The 22294-nt window shown below is 43.4% G+C and overlaps 2 protein-coding genes and 1 pseudogene across 2 annotated transcripts in view; 2 read left to right on the top strand and 1 right to left on the bottom strand.

Moving 5' to 3' along the window:
• LOC116815086 (uncharacterized) overlaps positions 1-22294 on the top strand; it is a 669588-nt gene that overhangs the window by 234668 nt on the left and 412626 nt on the right. The gene's annotated exons all lie outside the window — the stretch shown is intronic.
• Positions 3064-4024, top strand: LOC116815080 (olfactory receptor 5AR1-like; annotated as a pseudogene).
• On the bottom strand, positions 7273-21081 carry LOC116815081 (up-regulator of cell proliferation-like). Its single transcript, XM_032763118.2, has 4 exons — positions 21031-21081; positions 19251-19349; positions 18299-18370; positions 7273-12596 (listed from the first exon to the last, which is right to left on the bottom strand). The coding sequence occupies exon 4, from the start codon at positions 12336-12338 to the stop codon at positions 7854-7856; it is 4485 nt and encodes a 1494-aa protein (XP_032619009.2). The 5' UTR covers positions 12339-12596; positions 18299-18370; positions 19251-19349; positions 21031-21081; the 3' UTR covers positions 7273-7853.

Here is a 22294-nt window from a genome sequence, read left to right as displayed (position 1 = left end):
CCGATTATCTGAACAGCACATTTATATTGGTTTTTTTTGTTTCAGAATAAGCACAGTGACAAGGGAAATGATGCCCAAGTCGCTTGCATTCTGAGAAAGACAAGTGATTACTTAGGTAAGAATAACATATTGCAAAATAAAGGGCATCTCGGAGTATTAAAACTTTTATTTCTATTGTTTTGAAAATGTATTTTGATTGGAAAGAGAGGTGTCCAGTTGGGATATTTGCGGCATGCGTCTGGAGATCAAGAATGTGCACTTTTTCATTAATTTTGTACAGTGATGAGGTGCAGGTGATTGACTGACACCATCTGAGGATCTAGTGTTCTTAGAATATCTACCTCCAGAATAGTCAATGTAGCTCCACTGAAGTCAATTCCCATTCATGCTAGCTAAAAATCTGGCTCATCACTCTTTATCCACAGCTGAATCAGCAACCTCCCGCTCCATCCTGTCCATTTCCTAGATTGATATTCTCTAGATGTGGAAGTAGTCACACAGGCAGGCTGCTGAAAGAAAGGAGCAGTGTCCCATTGTCACAGCCAGTGCATGTTCTGGTGCATGGCGTAGGAGATGCACTTCCAAAAGACATCAGTCTAACTTCTTCTCTGTAGATATACATCCTGAAAAACAATCTTTAGAAACATCAAAACTAGAGATGGTCAAAACAATTTTGATGGAGCAATTCTGTCAGAAAATGCAAATTTGACAAAAAAGAACATTTTGCAGGAATGCGTTGATTTTGATTAAATTTTGGATAAGAACACATCTAACTAAAATATGTCTTACCTTCTAATTTTGTTTTGATAATGTCAAAATATTTTGTTATAATAAGGTAAAAATGTTTCATTTTGAGTTTATCGTATTGTTTTTTTTCATATTTACTTTTATATTATATTAAAACTTTAATCTATATTATATTACAAATCTTACATTACATTATTGTTTTAAAATTCCTGAAAAAAATCAATATTATCAAAAATATCTCTTCAATGTTTCTGAACTGAAATGCTTATTTGGAATTTCCATTCCTAGGTAAAGTTTGAAATGTCAACATTTTATTCTTATTTGGAATTTCAAAATTTGGATTTACCCATGGAATGGAAATTTCCTTTTCTAATGAGTTCTAATTAAAACCAATAAAGAAAATGTATAAGGCCAGATTCACCAAGGGACTTAGGTGTTGGAATGCTCAGTGTTATACTGCGCAACGTTTAGATTCCTAGAAAATTTCCAGGATTCACAAAAACTGAGCTAGGACCCTGGGTCCCCTATGCCATGAGGGGGGAGAGAAAGCTGACTAGCAATGGGGATCCATAAAAGCCAACATGCTGGGTGGGGAGCTTGCCAATGGGAGAATGTCCTAAGCTCTGTCCCTCTCAGGAGTTCTGCACCTACGTCCCGACTGCTTGTGACCGATGGCTAGCAGGACTATCACGTAGATCGGCACCTAAGCTGCTGCTTTTGAGAAATGCTAGGGAAGGAAGTGTTGGTGCTCATGCTGGCATTGCCAACCTTCTAACTTTTCTTCTGGTGGTAAGAGCAGTCATCCAGGGTGTGGGAGACCCAAGTTCAATTCCCTCCCTCCCTGCTTGGTGGGGAGAAAACATTTAAACGTTGGTCTCTCATCTCTCCAGAGAGTGCCCGAACCACTGGGCTATGGGGTATTCTGATGAGGGTGTCTTCAGTCTCTCCAAGTGAAGCTGTTCCACTGCGTACAAATACTTAAATAGACAATTGGCCAAAAAGAGTGTGAGAATGATTCTATAGCCTGATAGGTTGGGCCCCCGGTATAAGGAGCTGAACAGGAGAAATAGGGTAAAATTTTAGAAGGGAGTTAATTGTGTGCGACATCAGAAACTCTGAAGTACAAACAAGGGGCCAGGTTACTGGTACACATAGTCTAGAAGCTTATTGTGTAACTCTGGCAACTCAGTATGGTGAATATGGATCCCTTTCCTACAATTCTGCCTGCCTGCCACGTACCTTATTGTATGAAACAACTAGCCTGACCCCATAAAAGGAAGTGGACAAGCACCTATGTCCTATATCCTCAACTTAATAGCTTGCTGTGCAAAGAGCACCACTGGCCAGGGGTGGAATTAATCAACCTGGGTAACTGTATGTGAATCTAGTCATAATAAATTGTATTGTAATGAGACAGCACTGGGTGAGCTCTTGGCAGTAAGCACTGAATATGAGACTTCTATCTAGTACAGGGGTAGGCAACCTATGGCACACACACCAAAGGCGGCACACGAGCTGATTTTCAGTGACACTCACACTATCTGGGTCCTGGCCACTGGTTTGGGGGGCTCTGCATTTTAATTTAATTTTAAAAGAAGCTTCTTAAACATTTTAAAAACCATATTTACTTTACATACAACAATAGTTTAGTTATTTATTACAGACTTATAGAAAGAGACCTTCTAAAAATGTTAAAATATATTACTGGCACGCCGAACCTTAAATTAGAGTGACTAAATGAAGACTCAGCACACCACTTCAGAAAGGTTGCCGACCCCTGATCTAGTAGAATGGTTTCAGAGTGGTGGCCATGTTAGTCTGTATCAGCAAAAAGAACAAGGAATACTTGTGGCACCTTAGCTCAAATAAATTTGTTAGTCTTTAAGGTGCCACTGGTGGTACTCTGTTCTTTTTCCTATCTAGTAGAATATAAGCCTCTACCGCCTGATCATTCATTGTTGATTCCCGAGTCGATTGAGTGATGATTTCTACCACAGATTTACATAAAGGTCCTGGAGATGCTCAGGAACCCAGTCCTGGAACCACAAATCTGCCCACAGTAGGTACCAGACATTTCATGGCTGGCCAGCTATCTACTGGGAGAAAGTTCTTTCTTTTTCCTACCACCTGAGCTAAAAGACCCATGGCTGTTAGTTCAAAACTCATAATGGAGTCTTCAATCTTTGTTAGATCTGACCAGAGAACCATGGTATATGATCAGAATGACTCCAAGGAACTGATACTCAGCTTGTATTTGTCTGTTCTTTCCATGTAATGCTCACTTTCTCTCTTGTGGGTACAGCACATCTGGGATAAATGTCGAAGGGGAATCACAACTAATTGACGAGTCATGTATTGTATATCACTGGACAACCAGAACCTGAGAGTCATTCTCTTTGTGGTGTTTCTGTTGATCTACCTGCTGATTCTGGTGGGCAATCTTGGGATGGTCACTTTAATCAGGATTGAGTCCCGGCTTCAACCCCATGTACTTTTTCTCCTCAGTAACCTGGCCTCTTAGATGTTGATACTCCACACCCGTCATCGCTCCCCAGACACCGATGGCCTTTGTAGTGGAGAGCAAAGCAATTACATTCACTGGGTGCACTGCGCAGTTTTACTTCTTCTGCATTGCTTCGGTCTTGTAGTGTGCTGTCTGCGTGTCATGGCGTGTGATCGCTTCACAGCCATCTGCAGCCCATTGCTCTACACCGTCATCATGTCCAAGCGGTTCTGCGTGCTGCTGGTTCTGGGCTCGTACATCACCAGCTGGATAAATGCAACAGTTCAGACTATATTTATATTCCGTTTGTCCTTTTGTGGATCAAACATCATCAATCATTTCTTCTGTGATGTGCCCCAAATCCTGAAACTGGCTTGCTCTGACACCCACATCACAGACATTGTTCACTTCACCTTTTCTATTGCAATTATAACATCTACTCTCCTGACCATTGTCATCTCCTGTGTGTACATTGTGGTTGCTATTCTAAGGATCAGCTCCACAGAGGGCAGGCACAAAGCCTTCTCCACCTGCACCTCCCACCTGACGACCGTCATCATATTCTACGGAACAGTCATTTTTATGTATTTACGGCCCAGTTCAAAGTACTCCATGGACCAGGACAAAATCATTTCTGTGTTTTATACCCTGTTGATCCCCATGCTGAACCCCCTGATCTACAGCCTGAGGAACAAGGAGGTGAAAGAAGCTTTTAAGAGGAGGAGGAGGTGGTTTTTTTTCTCAGTGAATGTGAAGGTGGAGACTTTATTTTGAATAAATAAATGGGAGTAAGATGGAGGACACATAAGATGACTTCTATGTGTCATTATCTTGATTTCCGTGAATCACCAAATTTGTTTGACTTGCATCAAAAGACACTAAAGGTCCGATTTTTCCAAACAGTTCTGCCTGCACCCACCAGCTACTAGTTCAGCACTTCAGCAAGAGGTCCAATTTTCCAAAGTGCTCAACTGCCAGTCAGGGACTTAAATTCAGAGTCCAGATTCGTTGATCTCAATGGTACCTGCTGGATGCTGAGCACTTGGGCAGATCTGGCTCCTTCATGAGGGTCCTAACTGGTGTAGTAGGAAGAGCGCCTGAAGCAAGAGGCCCAGGATGAGGCCTGCAGCCTGAGAAAGAGTTGTGGCTAGAAGCAAGCACTGCTCACAGGTGCAGCATAACTCCGCCAGCCTCTCGGTCAGACTGTGCGTGTGGGAAAAGTACAACCACTGGCAGGAAAGTTGCTGAGGCTGCAAAGCAAACACGGCTAGGATGGGATCAGGTGCTCCTGTAGCTAGCACTAGGGCCACCTGGGACATCAAGCGCTAGAACATCCTGACGCCAGAGAGATAACCAGAACCTTCTCACCTCCTAGGTGTTGTAACATGATAAATAGAGATGTTTTGGTTACACCACCCCATACATGGAGATGGGTGGGCTTAGGTGACATCAGAGGGTGGTACATGACCTCATCAGAGGGCAATGCCTCGGGGGGCAGTACAATTCCTATTAGTAGTAGGGTATAAATAATTATTACAATAAAGCAACGGTGACCCTGCATAGCCAAGTAATTCTGCCATTCAGTCACCCCAGTTCAGGCCTGGGGATAAGGCTGATGTTGTTGCTAAATTTATGTTCTGGATTTAGTGTATGTGTCTTAAAGGGTCACACACTAGGTTGCTGCTGGCAGGTGAACTTATTGCACACACTAGAGAATTCTTACATCCCTCAATTCCCACCCCCAGCCTTCCCCTGTGCCCCATCCCATGCCCCTCAATTTTAAGGGCTCTGTGTGCCCCCCAAATTCCCTCCTTCCATACTAGGGTCCCCCTGTATCCCCCTCCAATGCCAGCAGCTCTGTGTGCCTCCCATTCCCGCCATACCAGGGGCTTTGTGTCCCCTATTCCTCCTTCTCCCAATGCCTGGGTCCCCAATTCTCCCCCCATAGCAGGGGCTCTGAATATGCTCCCATTCCGCTATTTTCCCCTCATATCCCCTCACTCCCTCCATATCAGGGTTCTCTAGTCTTCCCCCCATGAGGAGTTGTGTGTGCCCCCCATTTCTCCCTCCCTCTATACCAGGGCCCCCTTCTCTCTCAGGCCAGGAGCTCTGTCTCCCCCCATTTCCATCTTCTCCCCCACGCTGGGTGTTCTGGGTGTCCCCTTGCCCCCATACCAGGTTCCCCCAATTTCATGCTGTCTGGAATGGCTCCCAACTGAGAGTGCGGATCTCAGGTCAGACTGTCAGAAAACAGGACAGCCTCCCCAAGCAGGTGGTGTGGTCTGTAATTAGATTTCACCAACCAGTAACACATGTGAACTCCTGGATCACTGTTCCAGTCTTACCGGGGAATCACAGACAATCCACCTAAGCTCTCCAGCCCATCTTATCATGCAGACAAACTGGACTTAGTGATAATAGTCATATAAACCAAAAATAACCCCACAGCAGGTTGCTCCCAGTCCCAAAACATCAGTCACTTCCCCCTCATCGACTGGTACTCTAGATCCTATACCAAGAACAAGATTGGAAGCCAAAGCTATAGTTAACTCACTATAGGTTTATTAGCTGAGAAAAGAAATGAATGTTATTGAGAGGTTAAAGCAGGTAAAATACATTAACAGGTGAGTCAAAGTTTGTAAACCCAAAAGGTTAGCAGAGATGTAGTGATCTGCCAGTTCAGGGCTACCCAGAATAACTCTGGGGATCTCCGTCTTCTCGTTTAGTTATTCCGCCCTGTTAGAATCCAAACAGTCCAGAGTTAAAGGATCTTCCTTTAAATCAGTACTTATAGCTTCTTCTCCACATAACAATCAGAGCAGTGTTCTTACGCACACAATGGCCAATTGCTTTGAATTTAGCACTCTTCATTTGCATTCAATGAGTTATTTAATTACAAGCTTAGACATAATATAACTATCTGCCTTTATATTATAATAAGAATAGATAAATGAAAACAATGCAAGTAACAGTCCATTAGTTTGATTAAGTTCTAACATCTGAATACACTCTTAGATTAACACACACTTTGATCTAGGTCTGTTTAATTACCAGGCATGCATAATGTAAATGTAACAGTAAACAACAGGATATAGTTAGGCGAAAACAATACTATTTGATCTCTATTGACACACAAGTGAAGTGGCCAGAGTATAAACTAATACATTTAACTCCTTCGATATTCACACACAAGTGAATGGGCCCATGGCTCTGGCCTGAGCTGGTTTGCCAGAGTCCCATCTGCCACCAAGAGTTATGTGAGTGCTTCACACCAGGGTCCCACATTCTCCCCCCATGCCATGGGCTGTGTGCATGCCCCTATTCCCCCATCTATACATCCCCATTCCCTCTTCCATATTGTTTTTCCCAGGAGATCAGTCATTCAGGTGGCTGACATCTTAAACTCCACTGGGAGGATGGGCAGAGCTGAGCTGGGGGTGTTGTTATGCTGGAGGCATTAATCCAACCATCAGCGAGTTGTTTGATCAACAGACAACTGCAGAGGTGCTTGAAGATGTGCCTGTGCTACATGGATGCCAAGAACTTCACGTGTCCCCCATTTTCCCCTTTTTGGTTTACTGATTTCACCTAAAATCAAGAGTTCTGGCCATTGGTGTCCAGGGCACTGCCTGAAATTTTGGAATTGATCAGATGAGGCTTCGAAAAATTATCCCATTACAGAGAGAGACACAAACAGAGAAATGATACCAAGCTGAGTGTAAGGGCGTAGCATGCCTGGCCAAAGAATGACATTTCTAGGCTTTTTTTTTTTTACTCTCTTGGACAGGGCAGCATCCACCACTCCCCTGCCTCGCCCATCCCCCTAGCGTAAATGGAGAAAAATTCTCTCATCAGTAGCCAGAACAGCTCAGTACAGAGCCACAGGGGCAGCCTCTTCCCTGTCGTGGGACTGAGGTGGGCTAGACAGAAAAGTGGGGGGTGCACTACACAACTTGTGGGCACACCTATATATTGATTTTTTTTTTTTTTTAACAACGCGCACTTAAACGTGTCTTTTATCAGGGATGGGATGGGCTTGTAAGGATTCCCTTTGAATCCTCAGGACCTGTTGGGTTTGCTGCCTGCATCCTTCCCTTCCCCATTACTTTACGCTGCAAACCTCCCTCATTGGTGTCTCTGAAGTACTTTTTCCCTCCCATGTGTTTCCCCAGGGAAGGTGAGCATCAGGGCCAGGCTGCTTGGTGTTAGATTAGCTGCAAAAGTGCAGGTTATTGATGCTTTAAGTAGCAGAAGTGGATGGTTGGTATTCAGGGGGCTCTTTGGAGGTTGGCAGGTCACCACATGGTACCACTGCACCAGCAAAATGCAGTGGTGAGGACAAATTTGGGATTTGGTCCTTTAGACAAAGATGCAGAAACTCCACATATGGGTCTTTCCCTCATCTTTAATTTTCCATAAATTCTATGTGATGTGAAATGTGAAAAAACCATTGTTTCTTTATCTGTTTGGAAGCTGCAACCTGTGTCTGATATTAAAAGAGAAACGACATTCCACATTTAGAGGATATGGGATTTTTTCACATGCCACATTTAAAGCAAATTAACTTCTGTAACTTTCTGCTCAGAGTTTCTCAGCCTGTTTTTTACTTCAATGCATATGCTTCCTTTAGGCTCTCCAGTGCCTGCTCTTTGGTTATTTTATACCAGTCGTCAGGGAGATCGGCAGGGAGAGCATCAAACTCCTTAGCAAACTGGTGATTGAACTCCTTGAAAACAAACTTCCAGTAATCAGAAGCCGTGATGCTGGGATCTGGCTGGATTTTCCAGTCTGGAAAATATTTCCGATAATCTTTATAAGGATAAAACTCCCCTTTTGTCTCTGCACATCTAAATGTCTTATTGGAAGCCACAGAAGAGGAGCATATATCAGAGACAAGTCTCCTTGTTTCATTCCACCGGTATTTCCCCAATCCTTCAGGTCGATGCACTTTGGCAAAATGCTCCTCATGAACAGGGGCTCCTGCGTCACAAGGGACTCTACAAAATGGACACTGCTTCCCACAGCCAAACATTTGCTTGAAGATTGCATCCTGGGGCTTCACTGCAAGTTTTGAGAGTTTTGACTCAATTTCCAGGTTTTCAAAAGTGGATAAAACTTGTTTTTCTAGATCAGGAATAAATTGTTCTATAAAAGCTGAAAATTGGTCTGCACTTGCTGTGTTTTTAAACAGTATCACTTCTAAGCTTTCCTTGGGAATGACTAGATCCTGCTGCAGCTTTTCACAAAAGTTGTCTAAAAATGAAGCGACTGTCTTAGTCTTCAAATCTTTGGAGTTTGTCAGAATATCACTGAGTTCATTAATTATTGGGGATAAAATTCTTTTCTCCAAATCTCCCAGACTTGCCTGCTCTCTGTAGCGTTTTAACACGTGTTTCCGTATCTGGGTTTTGATAAAATGTACGTAATTTTTTGTGTATTGCAAATAACTGTTAAATTCATTTTCTTCCAAAAGCTTCTTCAGAACAAAGAATTGGAAAAAGCTCCGGGTGCTGTACTCAATAGACTGTTCACTTCTGAGAAAGTCATCCACGATTTCTGTCCCAAGTCTCTTGTTCACATAGTCCACCAGAGCAGGTTTGAGACACTGATCACAGAAATTCCAGGCCCTGTCTTGACACTCATCCTTCTCTAAGTAAAGAGCTTTGAATGTGGAGAGATACTGAGGTTTCAGTTTAATCAGACGCTGCAGAGGATCATTTTCTTTAATGAATTCTTCATGCATCTTCTGAAATGCACGAGCTGCATCCCCCAAAATGTGAAGCTTCAGATCAACTTCAAAGCAAGTGCTGATGTGAAGGTTTTGAACATTCACCTGCTGAAGCTGCTCATTAATCATCCGCAACAACTCTCTGCAATAAGTTTCATCATAATCTGCTTTGCCATTTACCCTTTTTTCAGTGTAACTATTGCACTCATCTATTAAGGATGTAGCAAGAGCCTCTGTTTTATGCCAGCATTCCTGTGTAAAGTATTCTTTCACACCTGATATTGATATTTTCATACCTTTGAACACCTTTAAGTCTAAGTATTCCTTTTTCATTTTGAAATTTTGTGTTGTATAAGTAGGTAAGCTTTTGGCATCCTGTAATATCTGCCATACAGCACTCCCCTTATTCTCTAAGTCTTTTCTCAGATGGAACTCCATTTCTTCATCTATGTTGCGTTTCAGTAGAGGAATGAGTGATAATTCTCTCAATGTTTCTGTCCACATGGTTTCAAATTCTCGCTCCTGTTCATCATTATTTAGTTTGCATTTGCTTTTCCTGCAATGGTTCAGAAGCCTGTCAACTTTCTCTTCAATTTTTCTCTTGTACACTGACAGGATAGCATCTGTTTTATGTTGACCTTTTCTAATTTCAATCGCTTCTTCTAACTTGCTGAATGAATAACTCTCTAGTTCATTCCTCAGACCATTTGCACTTTTCCTAAAATCTTCTTTGTACTTTTCTATCAGGTGCAGATTTGCTGCTCCACTTTCAAAATAGTGTTTTAAATTATCCAAAATCTTCTCTGCTTCTTGCCTCAGTTTTACCTGTGCCTCGTTCTTTAATTTAGTTAAAATATTGGCATCTAGTCTATCTGGTGGCTGATTTTGGATGAAAGTTTCCTTTTCAGATACCCAGAGGTGCATTATCTTGCGGAAACCCCATTCCCACTCTGTGTAATTCACAGAGAGCTGGTTATAGGCTTCAGCAACGAGGCTGTTTCTAAAGCTGAAAATGAAGTTCTCATGTTTTACAGCATTCCACAAGCTCCTCATCCATTCAAGAAATTGGGGAATGTCCTTGGGGGATCTATTTTGTGAACAGTCTTTCAGAAATTCAAACAAATATTTCCTCAATTCATAAACTTTTTCACTGTATCTCACATTCACTGGAGCCATGGGAGGGACTCCATGCCACAGAGCAGGAATGTACCAATTGTGTTTTTCCAGATCATAATCCATAATATCAGCAAATGTCATCTCCCTGCCTCTCTTTTCCATGTTTGCTGCAGCTTTGGTCATTTCATTCAGTTGCTCCAGGAGGTGTTTCCTGTCCCTCATGTTTTGTTCATGCGCAGACACATCACTGACATTCTGATGCACAAACTGGCAGTTGGCTTTTTGCCCTATTTCCTCCATTCTGAGAAATGCATGGACCACAATTTGCAGAATATCCTTCATTTCGGTGGCGTTCTCCATGGCCATGTTAACAATGGTTATGTCACTCAGTCCAACCACCAGTGTGGCCAGCTCATTGTCGTGTTCATAACTATCTTCCAGCTTGGCCAGCTCAGGGGCTTTCAAGCCTTCTGTGTCTATCACCAGGATGAAATCACAGCCCAGCTCCAGCTGAAAGTTCTTTGACACTTTAATGAGTAACATGAAGGCTCCTCGCGTACATCGGCCACTGCTCACTGCAAACTGCAGGCCGAACATGGTGTTGAGGAGGGTGGATTTCCCAGTGCTCTGCACTCCCAGCACCGTTAGAACCAGCATTCTGGACCTTCCCCCCAGCTTGGCATGAAGCTGGGTCAGAACATCTGTTACCCACTGCAGTGGGATGTTGGACACATCTCCATCGATCAGCTCCATGGGAAACCCTTCCAGCATCAGGTCAGCTGCTATGCCTGGGAGATGGATGAATTGTCTTTCTGCCATTTTACCTTTCTTCACCATTGTGTGTTCAGCCTCGTAGAACTGCCCCAACTCACGCATGAAATGCTCTACTCCTAAGGAACTGGCAGAGATTAATTTGTCTAACTCTGCAAACATTTTGGGGTCATCTTTTGAGTTTTTGCATTTCTCTTTATATTGATCCCGTAGTTTAGAAAGATTCTCCCGAGCAATGTGATCCAGGTCAAATTTCATCCATTTCAGGAAGTAATGTTTCTCCTCGGGAGGCAGTAGGCCTAGTCCAGTAATAAATGTAGTCAAACCATCAGTCAGGTCATGTTTATGCTGCTGGACACGTAACTCTATTAATTTCTCTTTCAGTTGAGACTTGTATTTCTCAAGAGGGACGTTTCCTTGCTTTCTCATTTGGCACAGCTCTTTTTCCACTTCAGCCAAGTTTTTCCATGTCTCCCCCTGGAGTCTCAGCTTTTCCCTCTTGTACTCTGCCACATCTTTTATGTGTACAGTGATTTCCTTTGCACATTCACTGGCACTCTGGCATTTCTCATTATCCTCATCTACCTGGATGCCTAATTGACGCGCTGTCTCAGCCATGGCTTCTATACTCAATGTCTTGGGAGAAGATCTCATTACGGCTGCTATTGCAGACTGTACAGCTTTTACATATGCTGCCTGATTTATGGCACGTCCTTTCTGCAGCACATGGGAGTTGTTCAGTTTCAGCGCCGGGACCAACTTTTTCAGGAATCTCAGTGTTTCCTTGGATGTCGCAGCCTCATTATTAAAGATGAAGTAGTATTTAGTGTCTGATCCCTGCAGAGTTGATAACAATGTGCATTGTCTCTCACTGATGCGCTCAGTAACTATGAACACTGCGGAGGAGATCTCTGTTACAAAGCTGAACTGCAGCCAATGTGACTCAATGTCTCCGCGCAGGTTTGTAACCGCAACGGGTTCTGGGAAAAGATCTGAATTCTCCCTCCCCCCAGGGAAATACCAGGAAATCTCGACCAGCCCATCTGTGATTTCCCGAGGGACATTCCCAGACTCCATGTCCTGATGGATAAAGAAATCGTGGTGCTGCTGGGAGGGGCTGAGAATGTCATTGAGGAGTTTGGACTTGGAGAAGCTGCAGCTACCCATCCGCACAAAGGAAATGGTTGGCATTGCTGTGAGCACCAGGCTCTCCTCTCTGAACCCTCTGCTCTGTGCCAGGGAGTGCGGCCTCCACTTCCTCACAATGTCCCTCATGGCCCACAGCATCAGGGTGCACTTGGGGGTGTCGAGGGCGGGTAGCAGCAGAGGGAGGGCAAACTGGCACATGGACATTTTGGACAGGATCTCCTGCTGCAGGAAACTGTCTGAACAAAGCAGCATGGCACAGAGAACATCAAGGGGGTTCAGAGAATCACTAGTGTCTGTGTCACTGAGAAAAAAAAAAATGTTCATGAATACCCAGCTCCTCTTTGTCCATAATTAGAGTTTGATCACCAAGTGCCCCGTGCTCAAGCTTTGTGCTTCTGGCCGTCCCATTCAGAGCCATGAGCTTCCTCAGGAAATGCCACGGTAAATCTTCTGTTGTCTGGGGAGTCCAGTTCTTTACACTTTCTGGGGTGATTTCCAGGACATCTCTCAGCTTTAGTTTCCTGCTTCTGTATTTCTGCATTTTTAGCTTTGACTCAATGTACTGAAGGGCTTTTTGTCTCCCTGCAGAAAGGGGATACAACATGAACAGTTTGTTAAACTAAAGAAGCTCTCGGATAGAATTGTTATTTTGGCATTAGGGCTGTAATGTAACTTACAGAACAAAAATCATGGAGGCCTGCACATTCCTTGTAAGTGACAGCCACTTAGAGGAGTTGTGTAGCTGCAGTACCCAAGCACCATTCATCTGGTGCAACTGTCACAGATTTGTCCGAACTGTCACACATTCAGACCTCCGAACTGAAATGTCTCACATAAGTGGAGCTGGGGAAATTCTTTCAGACAAGTCGTGTATTCAACGAGAAATGTGGTTGGCCTAAACTATTGCAAATTGACATGAGTAGTTTCAGCTATTCATAAAATGGCCAGAGATAAGGAGGAGGCGGTGCTGCTGTTCCCTCTCCCCAGTCCTCCCATAGCATGTAGCCCAGTAGATGTGGGAAAGCCAAGTCTGAAATCCTGCTGTGGAACAGGCCCCAAATTAATTTTTTTGAGTCACCAAAAATTTCAAAAAAAAATATTTAGATTTAGTTTAATGCAAACCAAATTTTATTTCTTAATTTTTTTTTACAGCCACCAAACCAGAAAAGAAAACATTCATTCAGCTCCACTCATATGCAGTCCTTCAGGCAATGAGGAAATTCTTCCTTCTCCCCACCTCCCCCGTTTACTGCTCTGTCTGATGGTTTCCTTGCCCCCACTTCTCTTCTCTGTACATCACATTAAGGCAGAAAGTGAGGATGAATATATATAGTCAGCAGTCATGCTTCCTGGCCCAGACCAGCAGTACATTCTACCCAGGAGACAGGACCACTATTGTCACCAAGGTTGAATGATGACTAGAAATTGCAGCAACCAGCATAGAATTTAGAGGTAGGAGCACATGTTGCATGAGGGAAGAATATGGAGGAGGCACCAGCAGGTCAGTCTGTGTGCACATGGCTAGAATGTTAAGCTGCGATTTCTGCAGCTCCGTAAATAGTCGCTTTAGTAGAGAAGCAGTTTACTTTAATAAGATTGGATCCTCGCAGAAGAAAAGATCTATGGATGATACTGAAGCAAATTGAGAACAAACAGACAAAGGCTTGCAATTTAAAATAACACCAATATCCCGAAAAGTAAAGATGTAGCGGCATTAGATGACAAAGCCTGTACATATGCTATTCAAACATTATGCCAAGATGAGCACGCTCATATATGATGATGAGGATAATTACCTGTGTGTTAGCAATGTATTAATTTAAACCATAGGCAAAGCCATTATGTTATCTTCCAAACTATTGGCTTATTGTGCTTATCTTGTCTTGCTGCTAAAATCTATCCAAAAGCTTTAAAAAACCCATCCCCATCACTTCTCTCCACTCAATAAGCATCCTATATAATCTATTGTAATCAATTGTTCTGCAGCGTCTCTAAACCTAAAAAGCAAAATAACACTCCACCAGCGCTGTGCGTAATAAACTCCTGTGCTTAACTCTACACGGTGTCCATTTCTAAGCCTTCAGAACCGCTGCAAAAACATGCACGATGGAGTATTCAGAAGAAAAGACAAAGCTAATTCAAAAACATACATACAGATGTGAGTACCACGGCTTCAGAAAGATCTCTCTTGTACATGAGCTAGAAAATACAATAGAGAAGCTTGAACCAAGCAAATCCTCTGGGCCGCACCACATCTATGGCCATATGATAAAGCACTTTTGGAAGAAGGCTAGAGCCAGGTTGTTGGACATCAGAAGTTGCTCAAGGATAAAAAGAAAGGTACCTAAGCGGTGGAAATCAGCACTTATTGTTCCTCTGAAGACTGGCAAGGATCCCTCTTTTTTCCAGGCAGCTATTGGCCTCTGTCTTTAGCCAGTCACCTTTGCTATATAAGGGAAAGAATGGTACCGTCACGGCTTCTGTGATGTCTTCACAAAGAAGACTTACAGGCCTTTGCACTCAATGACAGACTTGCTCCTGGCCTTCTGGCAGCCTCTTATTAGTGGCTTTTGCTTTATTGGTGGCTTCCAGCAAAAGCCACCACAATCATTAATGGGATTCCTTTTTTACACTCTGCACCATTTAATGGAGTCTGGCACAATGGGCTGTTGGTGAAACTCGGTGAGATGGGAATCTGTGGTAAATGCACATCTGGAGAAGAGGTTTCCTACTGTACAGGAAAATAATAATAAGCCTAACTGGCACTCGTTCAAAGACAAGGCCACAGAGGCCAGAATTTCTTCACCCTTTATCCACCCCTCTTCTGCAGTCCTTTTATTTGTGAAGGAAATTAAAATTGGTGGAGCCCCGTACACACTCAATGGTGTGCCTTGGTAGCCTCCTGGAACAAACCTGAGAATCTGTGTAATTCAAAAATACCAATTATAAACAACACACACCCAACATCTGCTTAGACTGACATTAACACACCTCTACCTAACAATTTAAGAAAACTTGGTATAACAGATTGAGATTAAATGTCACTATAATTTAAATGAGCAGAGGGCAATTGTGATGTTGGCAAACCAGCTCAGGTGAAAGCAATAGGCAATTTACCTGTGTATGAACCTTAGAGGAATGTCTGGAGGCATTGTAATGAGTTCAAACCAATCTGCTTATAAGATGTAACTGTACTGTTAAGCTTGGCTACTTCCATAGGTGCTGCAGCACCCCTTGTCTTGAAATGGTTTCCATCGTATACAGGGTTTACAGTTTGGTTCAATGTCTCTCCGCACCCCCACTGTACAAACTGTTCCAGCACCCCGGTAATATCTTGTTGTTTATTTGCTATAGTGCTTGTCCTGTAGTAAATAACCCTAGGTCAAAAGGAAATACTAATGCTACCTTACCTACTTAGCTATGAACCTGTTGGTTGCTCATATTAATGGTTCCACTCGCTAGAACGGAACAAAGGGTGATGTTATCACCCTGCGTTTACATGGCACGTCCCCCAGTAATTATACTGACATTAAGTTTACCTGTGATTACTATTCTTATGTAGAACAATCCTTATGTACTATCCTTATGTAGAACAATAATGTATGTTAGTATAGAGATGAGAATCCATTCAATCTGTAAAATTCGTGAATATTGATGAATGATACCTATAATGTTTCCACTTATCCATTCCTATTGTAATGAATGGCTGGCAATTGCATTATGTAAATCAGTCTAATTGGATTACTTATGTTTGCATAGAAAGTAGATTGTTGACTTCAAAGAGTGGGTTGTTGTATGTGCCAAAAAGGAAGTCTATGGACCCTTGCCGTGAGGAGAACACTGGTCAAACTGGTTTCAGTTATAACAGACATATAGTGGGAATAATCCTGCATCTTTGGACTGCTTGGGTTCTGACAGGGAGAACCTTACATGATTGGACAGAAGACCCCAAAGCCCTGGGGGAACTTAGGGAAAGCTAGCAGACATTATACCTCTGCATCATTTGGTCAACAACTCTGATTCGCCTGTAACATAGTTTATCTGCTTTCACCTTGAAATAATTCTCATTTCTTCTTTCTTAGCTAATAAACCTATAGTTAATTTTTTAAAGGTTGTTTTTGGGAAGATCCTGAAGTATATTTTGACCTGAAGTAAGTGACTGGCCCTTTGGGGCTGTAACCTAATATGTGGTGAATTTGGTTTTAATAACCTTTTGTCATAAAGTTCAGCTTGTCTGGGTGGTAAAAAGGAGGGTAGAGAGCCTAAAAGGGATTGTCTGTGACTCCGTGGTAAAACTAATATACTGATCCAGGAGTACACTTTTATTACTGGTTTGGTGAAATCTAATGATATTAACAGTCTAGAATGTCTGTCCTGATTTATGACAGTCTGACCTGAGTTTGGCATGCTGACCTGTGAGCCACTCCAGGTAGTGTGACAATTGGCTTAGTCGGCAGGTTTCATGTGCCACAGGTCAGTTGGGCTTTGAGATCAGAACCCAACCCAATTTAACATTTAAATGTGATACTGAGAGATTTAAAGGTTAATGATTAGATATAATGAGTCAGACACAATTACATGAGGGTCCGAACACAATAGGACTTAAACGTCTATGTAAAGATAAGAGGGATAAATGTTAAGAAGGTTGCCCCAGATCAGGAGATGAAAAACTTGCTCATGGAATGTGACCAAAAAACAGATGCCTCTGCAGCAGAGGTAATCTGGATGTAAACGCTGGCAGCCAAGCAACAAGATGAGTATGCAATTAAGATGGCTGAACTCCAAATAAAAAAGAAGATGGATGGCAAGAAAGCATAGGCGAAGGCCAACCTCAGACACATGGGACAACTAAAGGCCGAGAAGGAAGGTGAGGAAACAGCCGATACAGCCCACCGAAGCGTATGCAGCAGCTGGAAGCTGAGAAAGAAGCTCACGTACTGCAGGGCCAAGTCCTGGAAAAGCAAACAAATCTGTCACAGCCTGGTGGACCATCTCCTCTCAACAGAGAATGGGAAAAGCCTGCCCGGTTTATTAGGAGACTGATTGTACCGAGGAATTTGTATCCACCTTTGGAAGACTGTGTGATAACCACAAGATTCCAGAGGATAAGTGGATGCCTAGTCTTTTAACCAAATTAACTGGAGAAGCCAGAGAAGCATTTAAGGAAACGGAGGCTGGTGAGTCTTCAGTGTATAAAAGCTTTAAAGAAACTGTATTGAAATGTTTAAAGTCACCCCAGAGTCCTATCACTTGACATTTAGAATCTTAGAATGTCTGACAATATCACTCCTGTAGAGTATGGTCATAAGATGCATGGCTATACAAAAAAGTCACCCGAACTCCAGGTGCAGAGCTCCCCGTTGGCAGGAGCCCAGGGGAACAGGTGGCAGGGAGCAAGGAGCTGAGAGCAGGGGAAAGCCAGGCTTCCAGCAGCAGGAAAAAGGAGGCCAAAAGCCCAGGAAGCAGCTAGCCACACAGCGGGAAGCTACCCCCTATGCTGCCTCTTTTAAGCTGGTGGAAGTTCCCATGAAAGTAATTACTGAGGTAGTTGTAAATTGACCTAACATAGGTTGACTTAAGTTTCTATGTAGACATGCCCCAAGTTTAGACAAGGCTTACAGCCTACAAGGCTTCCTGCTTTGCTCTCATTCTGGTGGGAGGCAGTAATTTATGGCTGGCTTCCGCCTCCAGCAAATTACCAGAACCCCACAGTACCTCAGCTGTTCTGGCCAGGTCACAATCTAGCCCTTTATTTCCTCTTCTCAGCTTTTCTTTTTGTACCAGTCCATGCCAATCACCAGTAGCCAGATTTTGCCACCTTGTTCATGTTGAGTAGTTCTTCTCTGCTCACACTTTCATTGAAATCAGTGGGACCATTTGAGGAGAATGGTACTACCTCCTGTGAGGAAAGGCATTAGGATCTTCCCCTAACTCTTCTCGTCAATCTAGGTCACATCTTTTATCACCCAATTCCTTCATCCCTCCCCTATGGAGTGTCTGGTCTGTGGGTAGCCAGGACCAGTGCACTTCCCCTTCCTTCTCAGAGACTACGTCCACCTCTCCCTATCCTGGGCACACCTTGTCTTCCCATTTAGGGGTGGCAGAAGTCTGAACATTTCCCATGAGCCAGGTTCTCCAACAATTCAGTACGGGGCCCTACCACCACTCAGTCTTGTAATAGAGACATGTTTATGAAGTTACTCTTAATTTTCATGGTGTAAATGATGTGAGATTTTGGCCAGTTACCTACAGGTGTGGAAGAAAGCGTTAAGAGGAGGAAATACCTGTGGTAGGTTCTGTCTCCTGTTCCTCTAAGTTTCGCTTAGTGTCCTCTTCCTGCTCCTGAATTATGAAATCTAGTTTAAAAAAAAATAAAAGCAAATACATTATTGTTACTTAGTCAAATATTCTCTTCAGACACTCTCTCAGCAGTCACATGCCAGTTTCTCTTTGCCCCCACCTGGAATGAGGAAGGATTAGGGAACACTGGGAATATAAATATACTGGCACAGGAAAAGAAGGGAGTTACCTTGTATATTTATACCTGAATCTAGCTTTCACTCCATGCATCTGAAGAAGTGGGCTTTTTACCCACAAAAGCTTATGCCCAAATAAATCTGTTAGTCTTTAAGGTGCCACCGGACTCCTCATTGTTTTTGTGGATACATACTAAGACGGCTACCCCCTGATACTTGTACTGGAAATGTTGATTGCCTAATGTAAAATGGAGGAATATCCCGTGTGCCAGGTGGACTGTGATATGGAAATATGCATCTTGTAGGTGATCTTTCAAAAATGTTCAGAAAATCATTTAAAATAAATAAATAAATTCAGGAAAAACTATCTGTTCATGGAGAATGGGCACACAGAAAAGAAACAAAATTCACTGAATCAGTATTTAATTACAGATTATTAGCCCTGCTGTAGTTGGGACATTGAAAATCAGTCTGGACAAAGCACTTGAGGTTTTAGTGAAAAGTCTAACAGTAGGGAGAGGAACGGTGATGAACAATGTGGGATTTCACAGGACTTGCCCAACTTCTGTGAGTTTACTGGATAAAAGTTTAAAATTTTATCACTTAAACAAATGTGTCTATGGTGGCAGAAAGTGATAGGTTTAGGAAGGCTTTGCCTTCAGAGAAGATGTTCTCCACCAGCTCAGCAAGGGCATGACTGTGTAACACAGGGAGGATAAGAGAAACCATGATACAGATATGAGACTAAAGAGGGCAGTACCTGCAGCATTTGCTTTCTCAGAAGATATTGGATCTTCTTGATTCTCAGGTCCATCTTCTGAGATTTCAAGGGAGTCTTGATTCTCCATATTTAAAGATCCTGGAAAGAAAACCAGATAAAAGCCAGCTCAGGCCCATGAAGATTTTCATGCTGTTCTTGGGTCCTTAGGTAAGATCCCATCATCCCTTCCTTCCCCAGTTCAGAGTCTGCACCACAAAGCCAAACACTAACTCATAGGACCTGCCCAGCTTTATGGAAAATCTAATCCCTAAGTACTTAATGTCAGAGCCATATCTTAGCGTTTTAGCACCCTGGGAGAGGAAGCATATTTGCAATCCCTGGAGGCAGCGCATAGGGGGGCACGTGGGGTCTCATGCGTCCCCTCCTGATTTCTGCCTTCCATTTAGCACAGAGATTTTCAAACTGTGGGGGACACGGCCCAAAGTTTGAAAACTATCTCCTCCTGCAGAACCTGGCAGATTGGAAACTGGTGGGAGCCACCTGGCCTGCTCGGGCTCCTGGCTCTCTGCACGGTGGGAGCCAGGGCACTGGCTGCCTACTCGGCAGCCCACCCTTCCCTGCTCCCCGAGTACAGCCAGGTGCTCCCCAGGCACAGCAGGCAGCACAGCTTTGAGCTGCATCATGATGCACTTTTGCTTCTGCCACATAGGAGCCTGGCTGGAGCAGGAGACTCGGCCGTTCTCTTGGGCGCCCCTGTGGAGCCTGGGGCAAATTGTCCCACTTGCCTCCCCCCCTGGGTGGCCCTGGAATATGCCATGTGTTTGGGGAGTCTGCCCTGTTTTCTGGCACTCTGACCTGAGATTGGCACTCAGCTATGAGCGACTCAAGACACTGTGACAGTGATTATATACGTGAGAGAGAGAGAGAGAGAGAGAGAGAGAGAGAGAGAGAGAGCGCGCACGCGCGCAGGGTCTGAAATCAAATCTTTCTAGTCTAGGTAATGAAATAAACGTTGAAATTAAAAATGATTGTGGCCTCCCCAGCAATTCACACATATACATACATACATACACATACACATACACACACCAGCTGAGTTCAGGAATAATTATAGTATTGTTTAAACAATCAAGACAGACATAAAAATAGGAAAATACTGTGTCACTACAGTTTCCATCTGCCTATTGGAGTGAAGTACAAAGACAGCCTGTGGGTCTTTTCAGTACACAGTAACCCGTGTCTTTGTGTCACCGTAAAATTAAAACAAGTATTTCACTCACATAATAATATACTGCATAAATCTACAAAACCTCACCATAGTGCTCAAGCTGCCAGACATTTAAAACACTCCTGACAATATGTGAATGCAACAGATACAAATTCATTACCCTGAGAAGACATGGTATTTACTGTTAGCACAAAGTGGTCTGTATAAACGCAGTTAATTAAGTCCAGTTATTCGGTATTCCTGTAACACTGCATAGATTTCCCATAAAGGACAGTGGTCTAGAAGCTTACACCTCACTCCCAGGGTGGCTATTCTAGTCATTACCAGGATGTTTCTCTAACAGTTTGGACACTGGGAGGTAAATAGGAAAGGCAGGAGTTAGCAACTCTGACACAGTATGAAAATGAATTGATATTGTTCAGATTCTGAGCTCCTTACTTTGCTCTTACTCTGATTTTTTTAGTTGTCTTGATTCAGTTTTACGCCACGGAACCTCAAGGCAGTTTTCTTGAGAAAGGATCTCCAGGACTATGCCAGAGATTTTTGTTCTAAGAAATTTCCCAGCTTTTTGTAAGAAAGGATGCCACTTACCTCCTGCTCTCTAGCAGAATCAACAGCAAACACAGCTCCTGATAAACTCCCACTGGGCTGTGTTGGACTTATGCTATATAAATAGTCAATTAGAAACTGAAAGTAAAATGCTTTTCGAGAGGGCCTGGCTCTGAGCCTTTTTTTATTTATTCCAGGAAATCACACAGCATTAGAAGAAATGTATCCACCTGAACTCACAGACGACATTCAGCATCTTCCCCCTCCCAGCTGACACTTGGCCCAAACCCTTACACAGCATGTGTGCCAGGGGAGGAGTGCAAATGAAACTGGAAGTCTTGGAATTCAGATTCAAGATAGTTTATGGAGTTAATTTTGCCTCAATTTTCCCTCCTGCTGCACCCCAGTAATTGAGGGCACAATGCTCATTGCAGGCTCAGGCTGTCGTGCACCATGCATGGAGTGTGGCTGGCAGGAGAAGGGACGAGTCGTTTTCTGCTTCCCCCATCTTGTTTTGGGGGTGAGGTCTCTCAGAGAGACAGTTCGAATCCAGCAGCTTCCCCTTGAACACCTCTACTGCTGTCAATCGCATTCAGCAGACAGGGCCCACACTCAGAACGGAGTGTGGAACACGGGCTGAGAGGAAAGGAGAGGCAAAAACAGGGCCAAAACACTCAGTATCAGGAGGGAATAATGTGCAACTGAGGGTCCAGCATACTCAGGAGGGGAAGAACATAGTATCCAACATTTGGTGAAGACATGGCCCTTCTCACTTGGGGGACATGCAGGGAACAGAGTGTAAGGGTCCTGCCCCCTTTACCTGACTGGAAGCAGATTTTCAAGGCCTTGCAGGTCAATTTTCCAAGTGAAACAGAAATCAGTGATATGGAGTCATGTTTCCTTAGGCTTGGTGCACACCTGAAGATTAAACTGCTTTAACTACACTGGCATAGTTAAAGCAGCAAAACCTTCCTAGTGTAGATGCAGCTTAGAACAGCACAAAAGCTCTTTCACCAGAATAACTTAACCTAGTTCCCTAAGCAAAATAAACTACCAGCAACAGCACTTTTTGGCAGTCTAAGCGCATCTAACACCAGGGCATTTGCTGGCACAGTTATGTTGTAAAGAACCACAAGCCTAACCATTGTAGCTTTGTCGGCACATCTTTTCCGTACAGACCTGCCCTTGATGTAATTGTATGTTTACAAAACATACACGAGCTCTGCTTCCTTGGACAGAGGTGTCAGGGACTGCAGATGGGCAACTTCCTCTTGCAGATACCTCAGCTAAGCCAGCACTGCCCTGT

Source organism: Chelonoidis abingdonii, chromosome 4 (genome assembly GCF_003597395.2).
Source record: "Chelonoidis abingdonii isolate Lonesome George chromosome 4, CheloAbing_2.0, whole genome shotgun sequence".
Taxonomy (NCBI): domain Eukaryota; kingdom Metazoa; phylum Chordata; order Testudines; family Testudinidae; genus Chelonoidis; species Chelonoidis abingdonii.
The sequence above is the reverse complement of the archived record's forward strand: the minus strand, read 5'-3'. Positions and strand labels throughout refer to the sequence as shown.